The sequence below is a fragment of the Amphiprion ocellaris genome, chromosome 20 (genome assembly GCF_022539595.1).
Source record: "Amphiprion ocellaris isolate individual 3 ecotype Okinawa chromosome 20, ASM2253959v1, whole genome shotgun sequence".
Classification (NCBI taxonomy): Eukaryota; Metazoa; Chordata; class Actinopteri; family Pomacentridae; genus Amphiprion; species Amphiprion ocellaris.
This window is the reverse complement of record NC_072785.1, coordinates 15,792,499-15,809,853: the sequence shown is the minus strand read 5'-3', so window position 1 is coordinate 15,809,853 and position 17,355 is coordinate 15,792,499. Positions and strand designations below refer to the sequence as shown.

The window sequence follows — 17,355 nt, the reverse complement described above, 5'->3', positions numbered from 1 at the left end:
GTAGATATTCCATTAAAAATCAGCTGTTTCCAGCTAGAATAGTCATTTACCACTTTAACAAAGTCTACACTGTATTTATGATTTATTTAATGTTATCTTCATTGAAAAAAAATGCTTTTCTATAAAAAATAAGGACATTTCTAAGTGATCCCAAACTTTTGAACGGTAGTGTGTGTCTCATATGCCATTTTCTAGATATATTCTGATTAAGACACATAATTTTATCCTGTAAAAATGAGCTTTGAGTTGGTCAGCCATTATGTTTGTTATTTATTCAAACAGGAAATTGTTATTACCATTATTATGCATCTCAAATATGATCCAATGAAGTTACATTCTGTGGTTGTGACAGAAGTTAATTAGGATTCTAAAGGTGATGATGGGAGAAACATGGTTTCTGTAAATTTATTATAAAGAGCAGCATCAGTGCTGTACATGAACCTTACGTTCTCATCCAGGTAACTGGTTCAAAAAAAAAAAAGTATCATTCCACTTTATTTGCATAACCCTGCCCTGCTTAAGGCAGGGGAGCCACCAAGTGATCTCAAAATTAGCATGCTGTCACCTTCAGTGTCTCTTCTGTCATTCAGAAAAACAGGCAAGTGTGCAGACATATGAACCCATTTCACATCTACTGCAGAAATGTTAATTAGGAAGCATGGCATCCCACAGCTCCATTCCTCTCCCAGTGCCTAACTGACATGTTATGTATTTAAATCCCTTTCATGCGCCCTTATTATAGAGAAGATGAAGTCACATGCGAATGATGGAAAATGTCATCATCGTCATACAATATTTTTTTCTGCATGCACATAAAAATAAAAGCTAAAAATTGCTCACAACTGTGCATATGTGCATATCTTCCAGGAAATTTGTACGCACCATGGCAGGATTTAGATAGGAAATAAAAGAACACTGTAATTAATTTGACTGTAAATGCAAAGACATATGTAATGTAAAAGATTAATCAGTAAAAATGTTAAATATATAGACTACATACATCTCCTCTGGACGCCTAATTGCACGTACAAGAGATTTCCAGTCATCTATAGGCATGCCAATTTAGATAATTCAATTTCTCCTGTTTCACATGTAGTTGTGATGTATTTATACGGAGTCTTTTTCATAATAAACATCAAACTTTCATTTCTTTGGCCCCTTTTTTTAGCCATTGGATGCCGCAGGCTCAGCGGCTTGATGGGCAGAGTGCCAACAGCTCTATTGTTGAGGAAATAGTGCCCTCCTGTGGCTTCAGAGGGAAACTACACTGAAGACAAGGGGTGTTTCTCATGCAGTCATTCTCTATGGTAAATATTAAGATGAGGCTGATAAGATAGAACAGAAAATGTGAGTAAAACAGACTTCAAGAAAATTCTTTCCTTATCTAAAAAAACCCCAAACTGATAGAGTTATCAAAACTCAGAGCCATTTTGGCAACCAAGATAGCAGGGAAATGCTCATACAGAGGAATGATGAAACACATATGTAACTGTGATTAAACATTGCTGCTATGTTGGTTGTGTGAACACAGCTGAGACATCTGGAGTTCAAAGCAAGAAAAGCCAACAAATCCTCATCAAGTGCATACACTCTTTAAATCAGTGGATCCCCGAACATTACCCACAAGTATGAGATATGAACTGACGGTCAAAGAGAGAAATCCAACTCAGTGTAGCGTATTTTTAAAAAATATTTTATTCTTTGCAAAGGAGGCATTGGGAGCATCAGTGCGTTCTATGGCTTGTGTACAGAGTTCCTGTAGGAGACAAACTCATAGAACAAGCCCTTGGGTGAACTGCGGGCCCCACCCATGTTTACCGAGGAGGAATGTTTGAGGCAGCTACTCTGCAGCTGTTACAGAACACGGTCTTAAGCAATGGGCACAGTGTTTGAGCTGAAAGTGTTAGGAGGGAATGCTACTCTACAGTATGTGGCTCAACCCTGCATGGCAGTTACATAAAATGTGCAGAAGTCCAGCGATTTAGAAATGCTCTGTGGTAGGAGAGAAGTGTAATGCTGCTGACATTTTTAAGAATGCTAAGTATGTTTCTCTTAGGAAGGAACCAAAAAGAAAAATATCCCAGGAGTCCACCGCTGCTGTTAAAACCACATCATTTTTCTGTGGCGTCTGGGAGCCCTTAATCAAGGTGGATTTTGCGTTTTGAGTTTTATAAATCACAATACAGCCTGGAAGAACATTTAAACGCTATAAAGAGAACGTCACCCTCAATATCTCATAATTTTAATCCTCACTACTATATTCGACAAGTTAGAGGCAGAATTGAAGCCTTTGACTATACTCTACATATGGGCACAGTCTGGTGAGCGAACATCACAGAAGAATGCACAGATTCGTCCCAGATTCTTTAGTTTCAATTCATCTGCTACTTTGTTTTGAACAACTTGACTCATCCACACACAATAGAACTTACCAAATTTGGCATGGAGTGTGATAATATCATTGTTCTCGTGGAGCGACTGAACAGCCCTGACTGTAATCCAGAGCTGTCAACATTCCACCATAGCAGCAGTTTGGGTTTGGGATTGTTTACAGAAACACTTTGGATTGGAGAAAGAGTGGCCGTTACATCTTGCATGTGGCGAGAAAACAGCTCCTCCATATATTTGGTATAATCTCTGGATGCTGCTGAGACTGTGCCCAGGTTTGACAGCGTACAAATCATTGGATCAGACCCAGCACGGGATAAAGCTAACAACAGTGTAGATTGAATACAGTACATGTGTGTGGGGCAGGGACGCAGCTAGCTAGCAAGCAGGTGTAGCTGATGCATGTGGTTTTTACAGTTTCAATGCTGCTTTTAACTGCAAACAGGCCTCACCCGCAACAGCGCAGCCATTGAGAAAGCGAGCTGTCTAAGTGGAGCACCACCAAGCGAAGAGAGTCAATGTGTTTCAGTACATTCATTGTAAAAACCCTGCGACCTTGTTTTAATTCCTGTGTTCTCTCTGGTAGCGTTTTGGGTGGTGGGTGAGATCATAGAAAGGGGATTGGGGGTGAAATGATGCAGGGCGATTTAAACAGCCCAAGGGCACCCACACAGTCCAACCCACACACACAATCACTCACGCACGCATACACTCAAGCATTCGTACACACATTATATATGCAGGAGAAAAATATATTAACATTTGCATTACAAAACAGTACAAGGGCCTCAGTGTAGTAAAATACCTCGAGTCTAAATCCACGGGGGTTGTCATCTCCTTGTGTCTTCTGTATGCAAAACTATCTCTCTCTTTACCTTCAACAAAATATCTTCTGTCATCTATGAAAAATATTCCCATAATTCAATGGGATTTGAGGCACTGGATTAGATTTCTGTACATGAAAAGTCTTTTTCCCCTCCCTCAAAGTTTGTTCTGCAAATGGAAGCCACCTCCAGAGAGCTACATGATTTGGATGCCATTATAGGTTACGGGCCAAGAGGCCATTGGGGACCATTTAACTAGTTAGCCATTAAACCCCCAAGTTTCTCCTGGCTTTTCTCCCAGCCAACAGTCCAGCTGTCTGGCTCCGTAAAAACTTTGTCTCAGCCCCACCAGGCACTCAACTATAAACCCTGCCCCCTTTTTGTTTCCCAGCAGACCTGACTACACCTGCTCACTGTTGTTTGGTTCAGTCTGACTCATGAGTAAAATCAGTCCATTCCTTCTGCAACCTTATTTTTACAGCCATCTGATGGAAAACCAGCAGGCATTGTAGTTTAAACAGCCCAGTGCTGGAGCCTTGTCTAAAGTGGTCGGTTGGCAGGACAGCTAAAACAGTATTTCATTCTGGAGGAGCCATGCATTTGTGGTCCAATGCGCTCCACATCTCTGTATCCCACAGCGGCCATTCAAACAGCCACAAAAGGCCCTGAACAATCTGTAATGGCTCTCTGTTGTGCAGAATCCACAGTATATGACCAGAAGAAAAGAGAAAAGACTTGCTCCTTTCCACAGCTGGCTTACATGAACAAAAGAAAGCACAAAATAATCTGAACAGTTTCACAGCATGTTGGCCTTCCTGTTTAATCTCCTCTGCCAGAGCAGGACCCTCCAGCTCAGTCCACTGGGCCCTGGAAGATTAGCTTGGAACAGCCCTGAGTGAGGCTGAGCTGGGTGGCACAGAAGGGGCAGGCGGCGTGGAAGGCATGGGTGCCGTGGGGCAGAGGGATCTCTGCCCAGTACTTGACCGACTTCTCCGAGCAAACGTGTCCACATGGCACAAAGGCATGTGTGGGCGCACCTGTGTCCACGTAGAAGGCCGGTTCACAGCCTAACCACAGTGGAACGTAGGGCCCCACCACCCGGCACATGGGACACTCTCGCTGAGTGTTGGGCTCCTGCTCTGACCGGTGGCCCCAGTTGTGGTATCCATGTACATGGCCACACGCCAAGTAGACCCACGGCTGCTTGTCCTCCAGGGATGAGAGGGCGCGGCTGCGTTGCATGCTGGGGAAGGCAAGGGTGTTGAGACCGACGGGGCACTGGGGCCGTGCTGCGTTGATCTCCTGCCTGAGAGCCTCTAGGTGCTTTTGGGTGGGAGTGTGGAAGAGGCCTTCTGCAGTGCGCCACAGCAAAGTAGCTCCACATAGATCCACCAGGGAGCCGTCCTGCAGGATATTACTCTCATTCTCCACCTGAGGAGGGTGATATAGGCGACACAGATTTAGTTCCACATATCCAAGATAAAAAAATTGCCACATTCTATTTGTCAATGAAACGTCTGCTTAATGCTCTGCAGTGCTTCTATCATACCGCAGTGATATCTGAAGATACTGACCAGTTTGCCGGGGGTCTGTGCTGAGCGAGTCTCTCTCAGCGTGTAAACATCCCCACAAACAGAGATCTCTCTCCACACGCCGGGCTTCGACTCTTCCGTGAACCCACCCTTAGGGTGCATTACCAGCACACCATTGGTTGTCAGGCCGTCCATGTGACCATCAGGGTTTTTCCATTTAGCAGCTTTTTCCTGAAGGGGAGACAGAGCACAGATGATGACGCAAACTGATGTTCTGTGTGGCATTCCACTTTTTACATAACGCTGCATATGAAAAAAAAAGTTCATTCCTTTATCTGGTTACAAATTATAGATAAAAGCATTAGAACCTAGACATATAATCTCACATTTCAAAAAGCAGTATAAAAAGAGATACTGTATAACCACCATGGTACACTAACTAGTAATTACCCCAAGGAAGATGTTTTTGGAAGAGTCAAACCCAGCTGCATAGATGCGAGCGGTGTAGGGCGGGTTACGCTCACAGACAACTCGGCAGGCAAAACGGGAAATGGTGCTCTGTGTGATTGGAGTCTCCTCTCCTTCTTGGCCTCCTGCTATTGTGTCAGTGACCACAAAGTCTATAGGACTCTCAGTGGAACGCCCAATCTACAAAACAATGTAGTAATTAATCATTATAATATTGTTAATCAGTTTCTTGCAATCTCTTGTCAACACACTGGTATAGATGAAGAGACTTATTAATTCCCCGCAGACATTTGAACTGTTCGACACACTGGAAGCTGAGCTTTCACCAGTTTGTGGCAGCTTGACATTTTAATGACAGTGCACAAAATCAAAATCATGTTGCTCTGTGTGTGGTCAAAAATGCAGAGACTTTACACATTTTAGTTAGCAGTTAGTACACTTTTAATATGTATATGTATTAATAAGCTTTGTTTTAAGAAGACCACAAACTCCAACACTAAAAGACAGTTCTCAAGCTGAACAAACAGAGGTAAAAATAAGCATTTCCTCTTTCATTTCCTCATTTTTTCCCCAGATTCCTGCCCTGAAGACCGTTTTTGAATGGTTTCCCTATCTTAACTGTCTCTGTTATTCCAGTGTTGTTAAAACACACAGGGACACAATGCTGGGCTGAATGTGAAACACGTGTCTGCACTGCTAACTTCCCCCCTTCATCATCACCCTGCTGAGCATTCAGATTAATGCTACAGACAGAACAGTTGACAGTGCATACATGGGCACATGCACTCCCTGGTCTACCGTAAGGTTTAGGAAGAGAAAGCAATGTGCACAGACTTTGAAGGCATTAGCTGCTGGTATTCTTTATTAACCGCTAAAGTTCAATCAATTAAACCATTAGTGTATCAACAGAGAATAAAACGTCACCTATCTTGATTATCTCATCATTTTCCAGTCATTTTTCAAGAAAAAAATGCAAATATTTACCAGTTAAAGCTCCTCAAATATGAGGTTTTAATCATTTTCTTTCCCATTGCTGTTTTGACTATGAAGTGCACTAAAACAAGCATCCCCTTCAGTTCTGGATCAGTAATGAATGTTATTGTTTGTAGCAGTATTCATCAAATGTATAGGTCTAACGGGTCATTCAAACAGCTGGCAGTGAACAGATTTTTCTTTACCTGAAACATGTCTGTGTCTTTATCATGGCTGTACTCCACCACTACCGTCTGGTTTCTGGACAGTGTGTAGGAGATGCTGTGTTGGCCTTTACAGTTCACGGCCTGAAATGCAACAAACAGCTTATTAATAACATATCATAAGCTGTGAGCCCATAATTGAACACAACAAAAGCATATCTTTAACGGTTGAAGTACAGGCACGCAACAACAAAGCAGCGTTTTATTATTTTAGCAAAGTCAGGAGAAAACCTTTGATGTCTTGGTTTGTGGTTTTAACACCGGATCTGAGAGTGCCAAAGGTTCACAAACAGGAACTACATTCAAAAGTGGCTGCCTTGTTGGTGAGGTTAAATTAAAGACCAGTGCCAAATAAACCCCATTATTAAAACACATGGTACTCAATTGATGAGTCATGTGGGAAAAAAATACGCATGTCCTGATTTTGGCCATGTTATTTTCAACAAAAATAACTGAACAGGATTGTTACTCTGTTTCTTTTCTTTTTTTTTTTTTTTTTTTTTAACAGCTCACACAAAGCTAATCTGTCTTATTGCATAATTTCTTCATCATGTTACCTAAAACCCAAGATCTGCGGTAGGAATTTCTGGAAGAGGAACAGAGAAGAGCGTGTAAAGTCACACTCCCATGACAGTGACCATAAAACTGCCCACTGGCCTCAGTTAACACAGGCTCATCTACCAGCTGAACATCCTCAGTCAGTGTAGAGAGGAAGGCTCTGTTAAAGCCCAGGCCCAGCTCTCATCAACGCTTTACCACATGCCACTATCATCCTGCTCTAATCTGCAAATTCCATTTCCCAAACATCCCCCTCCTCTTCGTCACGTGTAAGAGGGAAAGTGGGAGAGAGAAAGTGGGTCATCAGAGCTGCCACACTCTGCTGTAATATCAGAGACAGACGGGGACAAATGTCATCATCACATGCAGTCTTGTCTCGACAGCGCTGCTACAAACAAATGGTGGCCCACCTGTTCAATGGCTAAAAGAAGTTCACACACACGCCTAACAGAAAAAATATTTTTTTATAAACACCACCCCCCGCAAAATACCCCCCCCCACCTCCTTGAGTTGAAGGAGTCGATATTAAAATGTTTGGAATCGGAATAGCTGGCAGTGGCATCATGGGAGCTCCTCATTATCTGTCATGAACACCAGCGTGTGCACAGACACGTGAGCTTTCCCTGCTAGCCACGGCGCACTCAGCTCATTCGTATGGTGCACTGTGAGGGAGCAAGAGTGGGTTGGGGACTGGTGTAAAAAAGGCTCATTTCATTTTGGTGATTTAAATATTCAATCTTCCTCTCTTCAAATCAAGTTCACTAGCCTGCTTGTCGCTTAAGGAATGGCTATTTTTGATCATGTGCAACTGGGAGTGGAGGGTTGGCCTACTGCGACAGCTTCCTCCTGAGTTCACCTCCCTCCATCCCAGGCCTGGTAACAGGGTGGCAGAGAGGGACATGGTGGTGAAAGGGGAAAAAGGTCACAGCAGTTCCCATCGCTGAAACAGCCTGTGAATAATTCTTTAAATGGCACTCGTTGCTCTGTGCAGTAAAAAACAGCCATGTCCAACGATTTTTCAAACTGTCTGACCAACAGCTTGCTGTGTGAAGCAGCACAAACATTTATTTCATTGTGCACTGCAGTTCAAACTAGGAATGCACACACTCCACCATGAAAAGGCCTCTGTCACAGAAAAACCTCCAAGCAGATATCTGGAGTCAAGTTCCACAAGGTGATAGTAACCTGAACCGGAGGGCCTTCAGCCAGGGAGCTAAACTCCCAATAAATGTCTGAAATATTGGCCTCTAAATGGTGCAGAGGTAAGCAGCTCCTCTGTCTTGTTTAGCAGTTTTGCCTGGGACCCAGAGGCAGGAATGCAGGAAGGCAAACATGTTATACTGGATATGGCATTTTCTGGCAGGCGCTCTGGAGCAAAGAGAAGTGATGAGGCCCAGCTAGGAACTGCAGTCATTGTAGTGGAAAGGTCAACATTAAGGTCTGCCAACAATAATGTAAAGTGTTATACTGCACGCTCCACAAGCTACTGAAATCACTAACGCCATTCTGCTGCTCTGAAAAAAGTGAGTTCTTCATCACTTTTTTCTTCCTTTAGCTGTGATTCCACTCCCTTCATTCTTTTGTGAATAATATGAATCTAACGCAGATCAACTTCCCACATTCAAATCAATCTATGTACATAGAAACAAATGTTCATTTCCCTCTGTCTCAGCATGCTGCTTTACACATTTGTCTAAAACACACATCAAAAGACGAACAGACTGTTTTTCAGTCCCAGTGAGAATCTGTTCATTAAATCGCTAATTCATCCTTTGTTCTGTACCTTGCTGGCCTGGGGTGTGTTGAGGATGTGCACAGTGCTTGGCTTAACACCATTGGCTTTGGTCCTCCTGTATAGCGCAAATCTGCTTTTCCGTCTACCCCGATCTCCATTGGGCAGAGAGCCATTGTACCTGTCACAGAAGGGGGTGAGGTGGAGAGACAGCAAATTCACAGTTAATTTTTCTGTATGAAAAACGCAAAGTTTTCGTAGCAGCACAAAGATATGTCTAATGAGATTTACAGGAGAAATTCTTATAATCATGTAACAAGTAAACATGGGGAATTAGAAACATTCATGTGTTTTGAAAAGGAGCTTTGCCACGCATTACATCACTGGCAATCTAATACAAGCTATTAGTAATCTAAGCGTTACCTTGGATAATGTCTCTTATTACATAATGCTCTCTGGTGCTGGTGATTTTGGTGAGCTAGCTCTGTGTAAACTACAGCTGTTCTTTTGCTCTGTGTCCCAGGCAGGAGCACATTTTAAGATGCACGTCAGGTTTGCTACCACTTTGGGAACACGGTCTGGGTGGAGAACTGGCTCGCATCACTGAAACAGTTTTTCTAACAGCAGAATTTTATATACCGATACAGAAAGCTGTACGATCTGAATTTCAAAGCCTCTGCGCAACCAGACAAGCATACATTGTCCAAATCACTTAATACCAGATTCCACTTCTGCCCTCCAGTCTGCTGTGAGGCACCTAGCCTAGGCTGCTCCTTGTGAATGGAGAAGTCCCTTCCGGTAGGACTGGTCCTCTCTCTATCCACCAGCTGGTTCCTACAGCTGGGACACCCCATGCTCTACTCCCATCCAACACACAGACCTTCTGTCACACATTCACATGTAACCACAGTGTGCTGAAGACACACTATGAACCACAGAAATATTCATATTTAAAGCCTCGAGTTTGCATACCAGCGCACCTGAGGGAACGGATTCTACCAACCACTACCTAATCTGACATTTCTGCTCTTTGTTTCAACACAAAAGCAACAGAGCCTCCTTCTGCTCCTCCCTACCTCCCTCCCAAGCTAGTCCACCTGTCTCATGTCTCCACACGGCTGGTCAGGCAAGGAAACACATGGTCCCAGTCAGCACAGTGCACAAAGCTGGCCTGGTGGACAAGCCACCCACAGAGAGCTAGAGAGGCACTGGATGATTCTGTGGACAAACTGTAACTCATGCACTGATAGAAATGAAGAGCAAAATAACAAAATGATTGCAGGCAGGGAACTGTGTTAGTGCTGAAAAATGTTTCGAGTATTCTGTAAAGCCATTAGCTGGAAGGCAGACAAAAATAAAAGAAAAGGCTCAGTTTGTTCCTACAGTGTTTATAAATCAGATATTGTAAATGTATTGATGATGTTGTCTAAATTCCTAAGAAAATCCATATGTAAGAGAGTTATTGATGAACACATTTTTCAAGCTAATTTCACAGTGTGACTACTCTATACTCCAGTTTCACTAGACATGTCCTAGAAACTCCCCACCTAAATAAAGACCAGAGAGGCCTACATATTGTTCAGATATCTATTCAGCTGAGGGGGCCTATCAGCTGGCTACCTGCACCTGAATGTCTCACATAAAGCACACAATCAGATGACATGCAGCTTAGCATTTTCCCCATGATGAATTGTAACTGCAGAAAATAATCCTAGCTCTGTAAGAAATGCTGTGCAGGCTTTCAATTATTCATCATTACATTAAGAAACAATATTCTGTCATCCAGGAACTGCCACCGTCACATTAGCTAGGACAGGCTCTTTAAAGCTGTGCTCCAGCTAATTGTGATCGCTTTCCCTTTTGACCTGTGCCAGACAGACAGCGGATTTACCTTCCAATACTTAGGAGCCGGGATTAGAAGACTGGCATATCACCTATCCTCCAGGGTTGCAGTAAGGAGCCAACAGCACCTCCTACCTCTTATGCTAACATGAAAGGCTAGTGTTCACAGAATGAGGAGGAGATATGCTGAGTAGTTGTAACATTCATTAACATGACAGGGAGGCAAGGGTGGTCTGTAGGGGTCACAGAAGATGGCACAAAGATCAGATGACACTGCTATAGCCTTAAAGTGCTTCAGACTAGTCAATCTAAACTGTATAGCAGTAGCATATCATCAATAGACAGATAAGGAAAGCCCTTCTTCTCATATGAATGATATTTCTTAAAAAAAAAAAAAAAGAGGCATCACATCTTAACAGTCTGTACCAAAGATGTCCTGACGTTGATTTGTACACTTCCTTTCCCGAGCAGTTCTTTATGGTGAGCTGTGAAAAGTTCAATCAATAGGCCTAGTCTCCCAGCCATAATGGACAGAGGAAGCTGAGGAGAGGCAAACGCTGAGTCCTGATCAATCCATCCTTTCAGTCCCAGGATACCCATGCAGCCCCCCTCACCCTTCCTCCTTTCACTGACCAGCACCAAGTCAATCCGCCCTGGCAGAGATGGGGCAGCCATGCAAGTAATAAGAGCCACCACGGTCATGGCAACAAACCACTGAGGGAACTGCTGCTCAAACAAGCTTTGTTCCATGCTGTCAGCTATCTTGTCTACCATCGGTTTTATCAATGGGATGTGATGTCATGGCAGCGATTATACACCCGTCACATCTGATTCACATATGTGTCTTTATGTCAAGGGGTAGAACAAAAGTATCAGCTTCAAACATGCCACATGCTCAGCCTGGGGTAATAAGCAGTCAGCACTTTTTGTCCTTTACAAAAAGCAGTATGACTGAGTGTATGGGTGGAGAGCAGGAGACAAAACCACACTCTACTCTCTGCGTATACCATTCATTAGCATCTCATTTCACGTGCTTTAAACAAAAGCTGTAGAAATTAAATTCACACAGCACAAAACCCCATAAATGTTGATTATGAGTTTTATTAACTTTCAAGTGTGTTGAAGTACTGGCCAAAGTCCAGTCACTGATAACAGCATGTGTTTTCCACCGTCTGAGGCAGATGTAAACTAGGACAGTTCAATGTAAATAAAATAGTTTAGAATGATGCAATTTCTGCTGAACGAATCCTGGAAAAACACTGTCGTGGTTTTGAAATAACGTCTGACATAAACATGGAAAAAGCCACACCAGCTTTAGTCCGTGACAAGATGAGACATGTATACACTACTGCCACAATAACTGCTCGATTTTTTTAAATCACATTACACATGGGTAGTGTCTGAAATTTTGCAATACATGTGCCAATTTGATAGTTCGCGCATCAGCGTCTAAACTGTTGAAGAAGAATAGGTGCGTTTCTCTCAACAAGATCTGGTTTTCCACAAAATAATTAAAAACATACACTAAGTGCTGTAAACACAATACAAGAAATTTGCTTTAATAAATTAAAGTTTGAAAAGTTGTGATCAAGATCCATCTAAAAAATTTAGCTGCATCTATTCCAACAACCACTGTGATTGATAATTTAAGCCATATTTGCTGCAAAAATGCTAAATAATCTTGATTATCAGTTATGATTTTCTTTTTCTCCATGTTTTATATAACCATAAAATGAGTGCATATTTGAATGTTGGTCGAGGAAACAAGTAATCTCAAGATGTCATTCTGGTTTTCATAAAATTGGAATGGCAATTTTTACCAGTTTATTAACCACGTGAATAATCAAGCAGTTCAGTTTTCAATACTCTGTGCCACTGATACATTTTGTTTGGCTACTGTGGGCTTTATACCAGTCCAGTAAAAAATTACTGGCTTCAGTTCACACATCAAGATTCGAATGGTATTTTAACATAAAATATTAAAAATCTGCGTCAAGTATTGCCAAATTTACTGATATAACCAAAGGAATACAGAGATAGAAATAAGTAAGTGTTCACATTGCAATCACTATCTTATAAAAAGGTATCTTGACTAAATAGCCTATGAAAGAAAACTGTATCCACAAAGAGTTTGGAAATGACGACCACAGGGCAATGTGACAATATATAGCAACCAACGATTATTTTTATTGAGAATTAATATGTCGATTATTTCCTCTTTCAATTATTTGCTGTTTGTTCTGTAAAATGTCAGAAAATGGTGAAAAATGTTAATCAGTGTTTCCCAAAGCTCAAGATGACATCCTTAAATGTCTTATTTTGTCCACAATCCAAAGATATTCAGCTTATTTTCATAAATGAGCAAAGACACCAGAGAAAGTTTGGAAATGACTGCTGTACGGCAATGCGACAATACACAGTATACCAGGAGTAGGGCCGCAAGTAATGATTGTCTTTATTAAGAATTAATGCAGTGATAATTCTCTTGATTTGTCAATTAGTTGTTTGGTCGGTAAAATGTCATAAAATGGTGGAAAATGTAAATCAGTGTTTCCCTAAGCCAAAGATGACATCCTCAAATGTCTCATTTAGTCCATAATCCAAGGATATTTAGTTTACTGGCATAGAGGAGTAAAGAAACCAGACAATCTTATTGAATTTTGACTTTTCCTCTCAAAAAATTACTGAAACTAATTGATTACCAAAATAGTTGGCAATTACTTTAATAGCGACAACTAATCGATTGACCACTGCTGCTCTAATTTAAAGATCACACAAATATGTCTTAAGAAAGCTTACAATATCATCTGTCTCCTGACTTTTAGTGGGACTTGACTTTGTGGGCAAGGATACAAATAATATTGTTTTGACTAAAAAGAACAAACTGTTTGGTAGCTGTATCTTTAAAAACGTTGCTCCTTTTTTTTCCCAGAAAATGTATTATAGCACAGTATACATACATAAAACTCTATATATCACCATAGAGGATTTAATTCATACCCCTGACTCCTAAGCAGATGCTACTAACACTTAAAAGGCCCTACCTGATCATTAGGAAATGAACTTCTTGTGCTGGGATGGGCACAGTGTGTGATTTTGGACTGTTTACTGCAACAATAAACTACAGGATAGTATTTGGATCCTAAAAAATATCACATGAGCAGCCTGAGCCACTGATAGCACTGAAAAAAGGGAAGAACCCTGGGGGCTGGGGGAGGGGACCATCACTACTTCCGAATTCCTAAAACCCCATGAATCCAACTTTAAGGTGGGCAGGAGCTCTTTGGCCAGAGCTGCTGAGTGAGATTCATTTCATTACTAAAGTTGTCCCGGACGAATCCATTTGATGGGGGCTGATGTGTGCAGATGTGGTGATTGTGGTTTTTTATCCCCCGGTTATCTGGGAATGAAACGTCGCCACCAAAGTCCACAAAACGACAATGTACACATTTGTGACTGCGCACGTGTCTAAATTTGTGGAGTAACGTGAGCTCCTCGGTTTCTAAACTGGGCTCTTTCCCTGAATACATCTAATGTCGCCTGTGTACAAGTACAAGCTAGCCTTACATAAGAGTAAATTCAATCGTTAACTTCAGGCTTATTTTAAGGAAACTTCCAGAAACTGCTGAGTTAGCTGCTCGAGTGTCCTCTCCTGAAGCCTGGATGTAAATACTCTCTTTCACGTTCACTTTTGAAGGAGAAATGACTCGAAAATAAGTCTGAACTTACCCCAGTACCACCAGCTCTCCGTACTTGACTGGGTCTTTGGACGGGGCGCAGTGCTCCTCTTGGCTTGACGAAAACATGAGGCTTCGGGCTTCACTTAGCTGTACAGTAATACCAACGGCGCACGAAATAACGAGAGTTCCCGTCAAAAACAACGACCTGCGCTCATTTCAGATCACATACGCGGCAGCTTGTGTGTCTGTGCCCACACAAATCCAGTTTTCTATAAATAAACTGGTCTCAAACTTCCTCAGCGTGACATAGCAAAACGTAACTTACTTGGCGGTTGAATCCGCTCTAAAGCAGATACAAAAACAGCGAGGAGCAGGGCCGGAATGTACCACTCGCTGCTTCTTTACTTTGTGTAGGGGGGGCTCTTTATCCGCGCTGTGTTCAAACCAGCATTTCTAGCCAAAAACTGCATATACACTTACTCAAAGTAATTAAAATTACCACAAAAACACATTTCCGTTTAACTGATTTATGATAAAACACAGCAGTAGACCCACAAATGCAACAGTCCCTATTTTTACCACCCCACAGTCTCCATGGTTCGCACCTTGTGTTATGTAAACAAAGAGTACAATCTGGGAATTCTTAAAGGGATCATACTTTTTCTGACAGGTTTGCAAAGTTTCCAGTTTCATACGTATCACAAGAATAACACTATTATAATTCTTATCTTGATACAATCTTCCTAATATGCATATTACAGGAGTCCCTTCTGTTTTACTAAAATGTCCTATGGATCACATGGTTTTATTCGTATGGAAATATCTAAACTTACACAGTTCTGAGTGAGGCTACTGAAGATGGAGCAGTAATACTGGGAAACATGCAGAAAAAAAACCCTCCTGCTACAATTCCTGACTGAGATAACACACAGGCAGTGAAAAGACGGTGAAATCAGATTTGCTCATTTTGTTGGTGGCCCTGTGGGCTCTTCAGAGTGGTTTATTTCATTATGACTTTATTGCAGTTGGCTGTGTGATCGATTATGCAACCTAACGACATCACTATTTATCTGCATGCCTGGAAGTTTAATTTTCAGATTACTGTTGCTCATTTTGATCATTTCATTTTGTTGTCTACCTTCTTATTTTCATCTTTCCTTTTGCAGGTTGCAGGCCTTAAGGGTACATGCTTATTTCATTCTGTAATATCTTATCACTCGCCCGGCTGTCTGGCCATGTGAGAAGATGCAAATCAGTCTAATAATAACATCAAGGCCCAGTAATTTGCTTAATTGCTTCTTCTGAGACTGACTCTCAGACATACTAATGTAACTAAATGTCCACACCTAATGTGAGGATGTCAGGAGCCTCTCTGCCTCCAGTGTCACCTCTTCCCATATCCCACAGGTCCAGTTGTTCTCACGCCTTTCTGATGAATGTGCCACTTCTCCACTTTTGTCTGGCAGTCTCATCAACACTTTACTGCCTCTGTCTTGTTTTCACAAGAAGCTGCATGGCTGGAGGTGCTCTCACTGTTTCAGGCCCCTTCAGTGGCCCTTTTGCCTCTGCAATTATGGCCCTCTGTTTGAACTGGTGTTCAGTTTCAAAGTGCAATAACACTTGACACAAAAACAAAAGGTAGCAGGGGGTCACTGGGGTCCACCAAGATATTTGCCTCCCCACCCTTCTGTGTTACAACTTCAAACTCTTCAGTTCAATAAGATACAGACACTGATGTAATTTCCATTTGTACTCTCAAATAGTTGGCATTTGTTGGTCCTGTTCATAGCTGCACATACTTGTCCATTAATAGCACAGATGAGGGAACTTCAGCTTCTTCAGCAGTTGCGCATGAGGATCAGGCTGCATTAGGACTATAACTACAGGGCCAGGGGCTGGCCTTAATGCTGTGGGTATAATGAATGTTTACTGCTCTTTTGTGTCACTGTCTCTTTCCTCTTTGCATTCATCCACTGGGCATTGTCTGTGTAAAAGAGCACTACCGTCTTTTCTACGTCTGTCTGACTCACCCTTCTGCACGCACACTGACACACACACACACTGACACACACACACACACAGCAGAGTTGGGGGGGTGGGGATCAAAGGCTCTCTAGCACATACCACACTGATGGAGAGCAGATGCAGGGAGTGGGCTGCTTTGCTGAAGTTGTGCTGGCGTAGCGTGAGTGCAAATCTATGTTTAGGAGGAGGAGTCAAATGTTGCCAGACAAGAAGCATGCAGAGCAGAGGCCTACTGAAACAAGCTAAATTGCACATGTGAGACTCATAGTGTGAGCAATGACGACAAAGGAAAGACAAAGCCCCCATTAACTTCTCCACTGCTCTTTGGCAGGCTTTACAAGTCACACTCTCTATGCAAGTCACTGGAGAATGCACAAGCGTGTAACCTCAGGTAGATTTATGGCTGGATTCCCCCACATTTCAAAATCCTTAATTTCCCCAAAAAAGGATGACATGTCAGATTTTCCCAATAACAGTACGGCACATTACACTGGATACAGTGTCATTGCTGTAGAAAATTTTCCTCATCACAAATTTCATCTTTAGTCATCATCATACAATAAAATGCATTTCAATCACCTCAAGTTTTGTTAAGAGAAGCCAGGGCATGTACATTAATAGTTGTATATTAGGAAGCAGCTATTTTACAGTAGATTGTGCACATATGGCACAGCAGCCTCCAACAGCAAGCTGTGAGAGACACTCCTGGCGTGATCCAGTTAACAAGTAGATTGAAGATGCTGTGGCGCATGTTTCGTCGCGAGGTTTCCATGAAGGTAAAAGCCAGATCTCTAATCAGCTGACTGCAGCATGACAGTGTGGGAGAATGTGAGGAATGTGCTGATCCCATGTTGCTCGCACTCCTGACCTGAACACCCCCCTGCTCCCAGCAAACACAACAGTCCTGTTGTTTTAAAGGCCTTTTAACATGCAAAAGATGAGAGCAAGAGCTTTCTGTGCAGAAGTCAAGTCAGGTCCAGACACACAGAAGCTGTATTTAGCTTTTCAATAAAATAGGAAGCTGGTGGTGATGATCTAAAACATTAAAAATCTGTGCATCTTTGCCCTCATATTCATGTTCTTTAAGGGCTTACAATATTCCTTCCTATG

General features: G+C 42.2%; 1 protein-coding gene across 1 annotated transcript; it reads right to left on the bottom strand.

Annotated features, from left to right (window-relative positions):
* Window positions 1–1,677: 1,677 nt before the first annotated feature.
* On the bottom strand, window positions 1,678–14,574 carry peli2 (pellino E3 ubiquitin protein ligase family member 2). The gene is made up of 6 exons (XM_023293710.3): window positions 14,270–14,574; window positions 8,750–8,879; window positions 6,391–6,492; window positions 5,195–5,392; window positions 4,787–4,975; window positions 1,678–4,643 (listed from the first exon to the last, which is right to left on the bottom strand). The coding sequence occupies exons 1-6, from the start codon at window positions 14,344–14,346 to the stop codon at window positions 4,065–4,067; spliced, it is 1,275 nt and encodes a 424-aa protein (XP_023149478.1). The 5' UTR covers window positions 14,347–14,574; the 3' UTR covers window positions 1,678–4,064.
* Window positions 14,575–17,355: the final 2,781 nt, after the last annotated feature.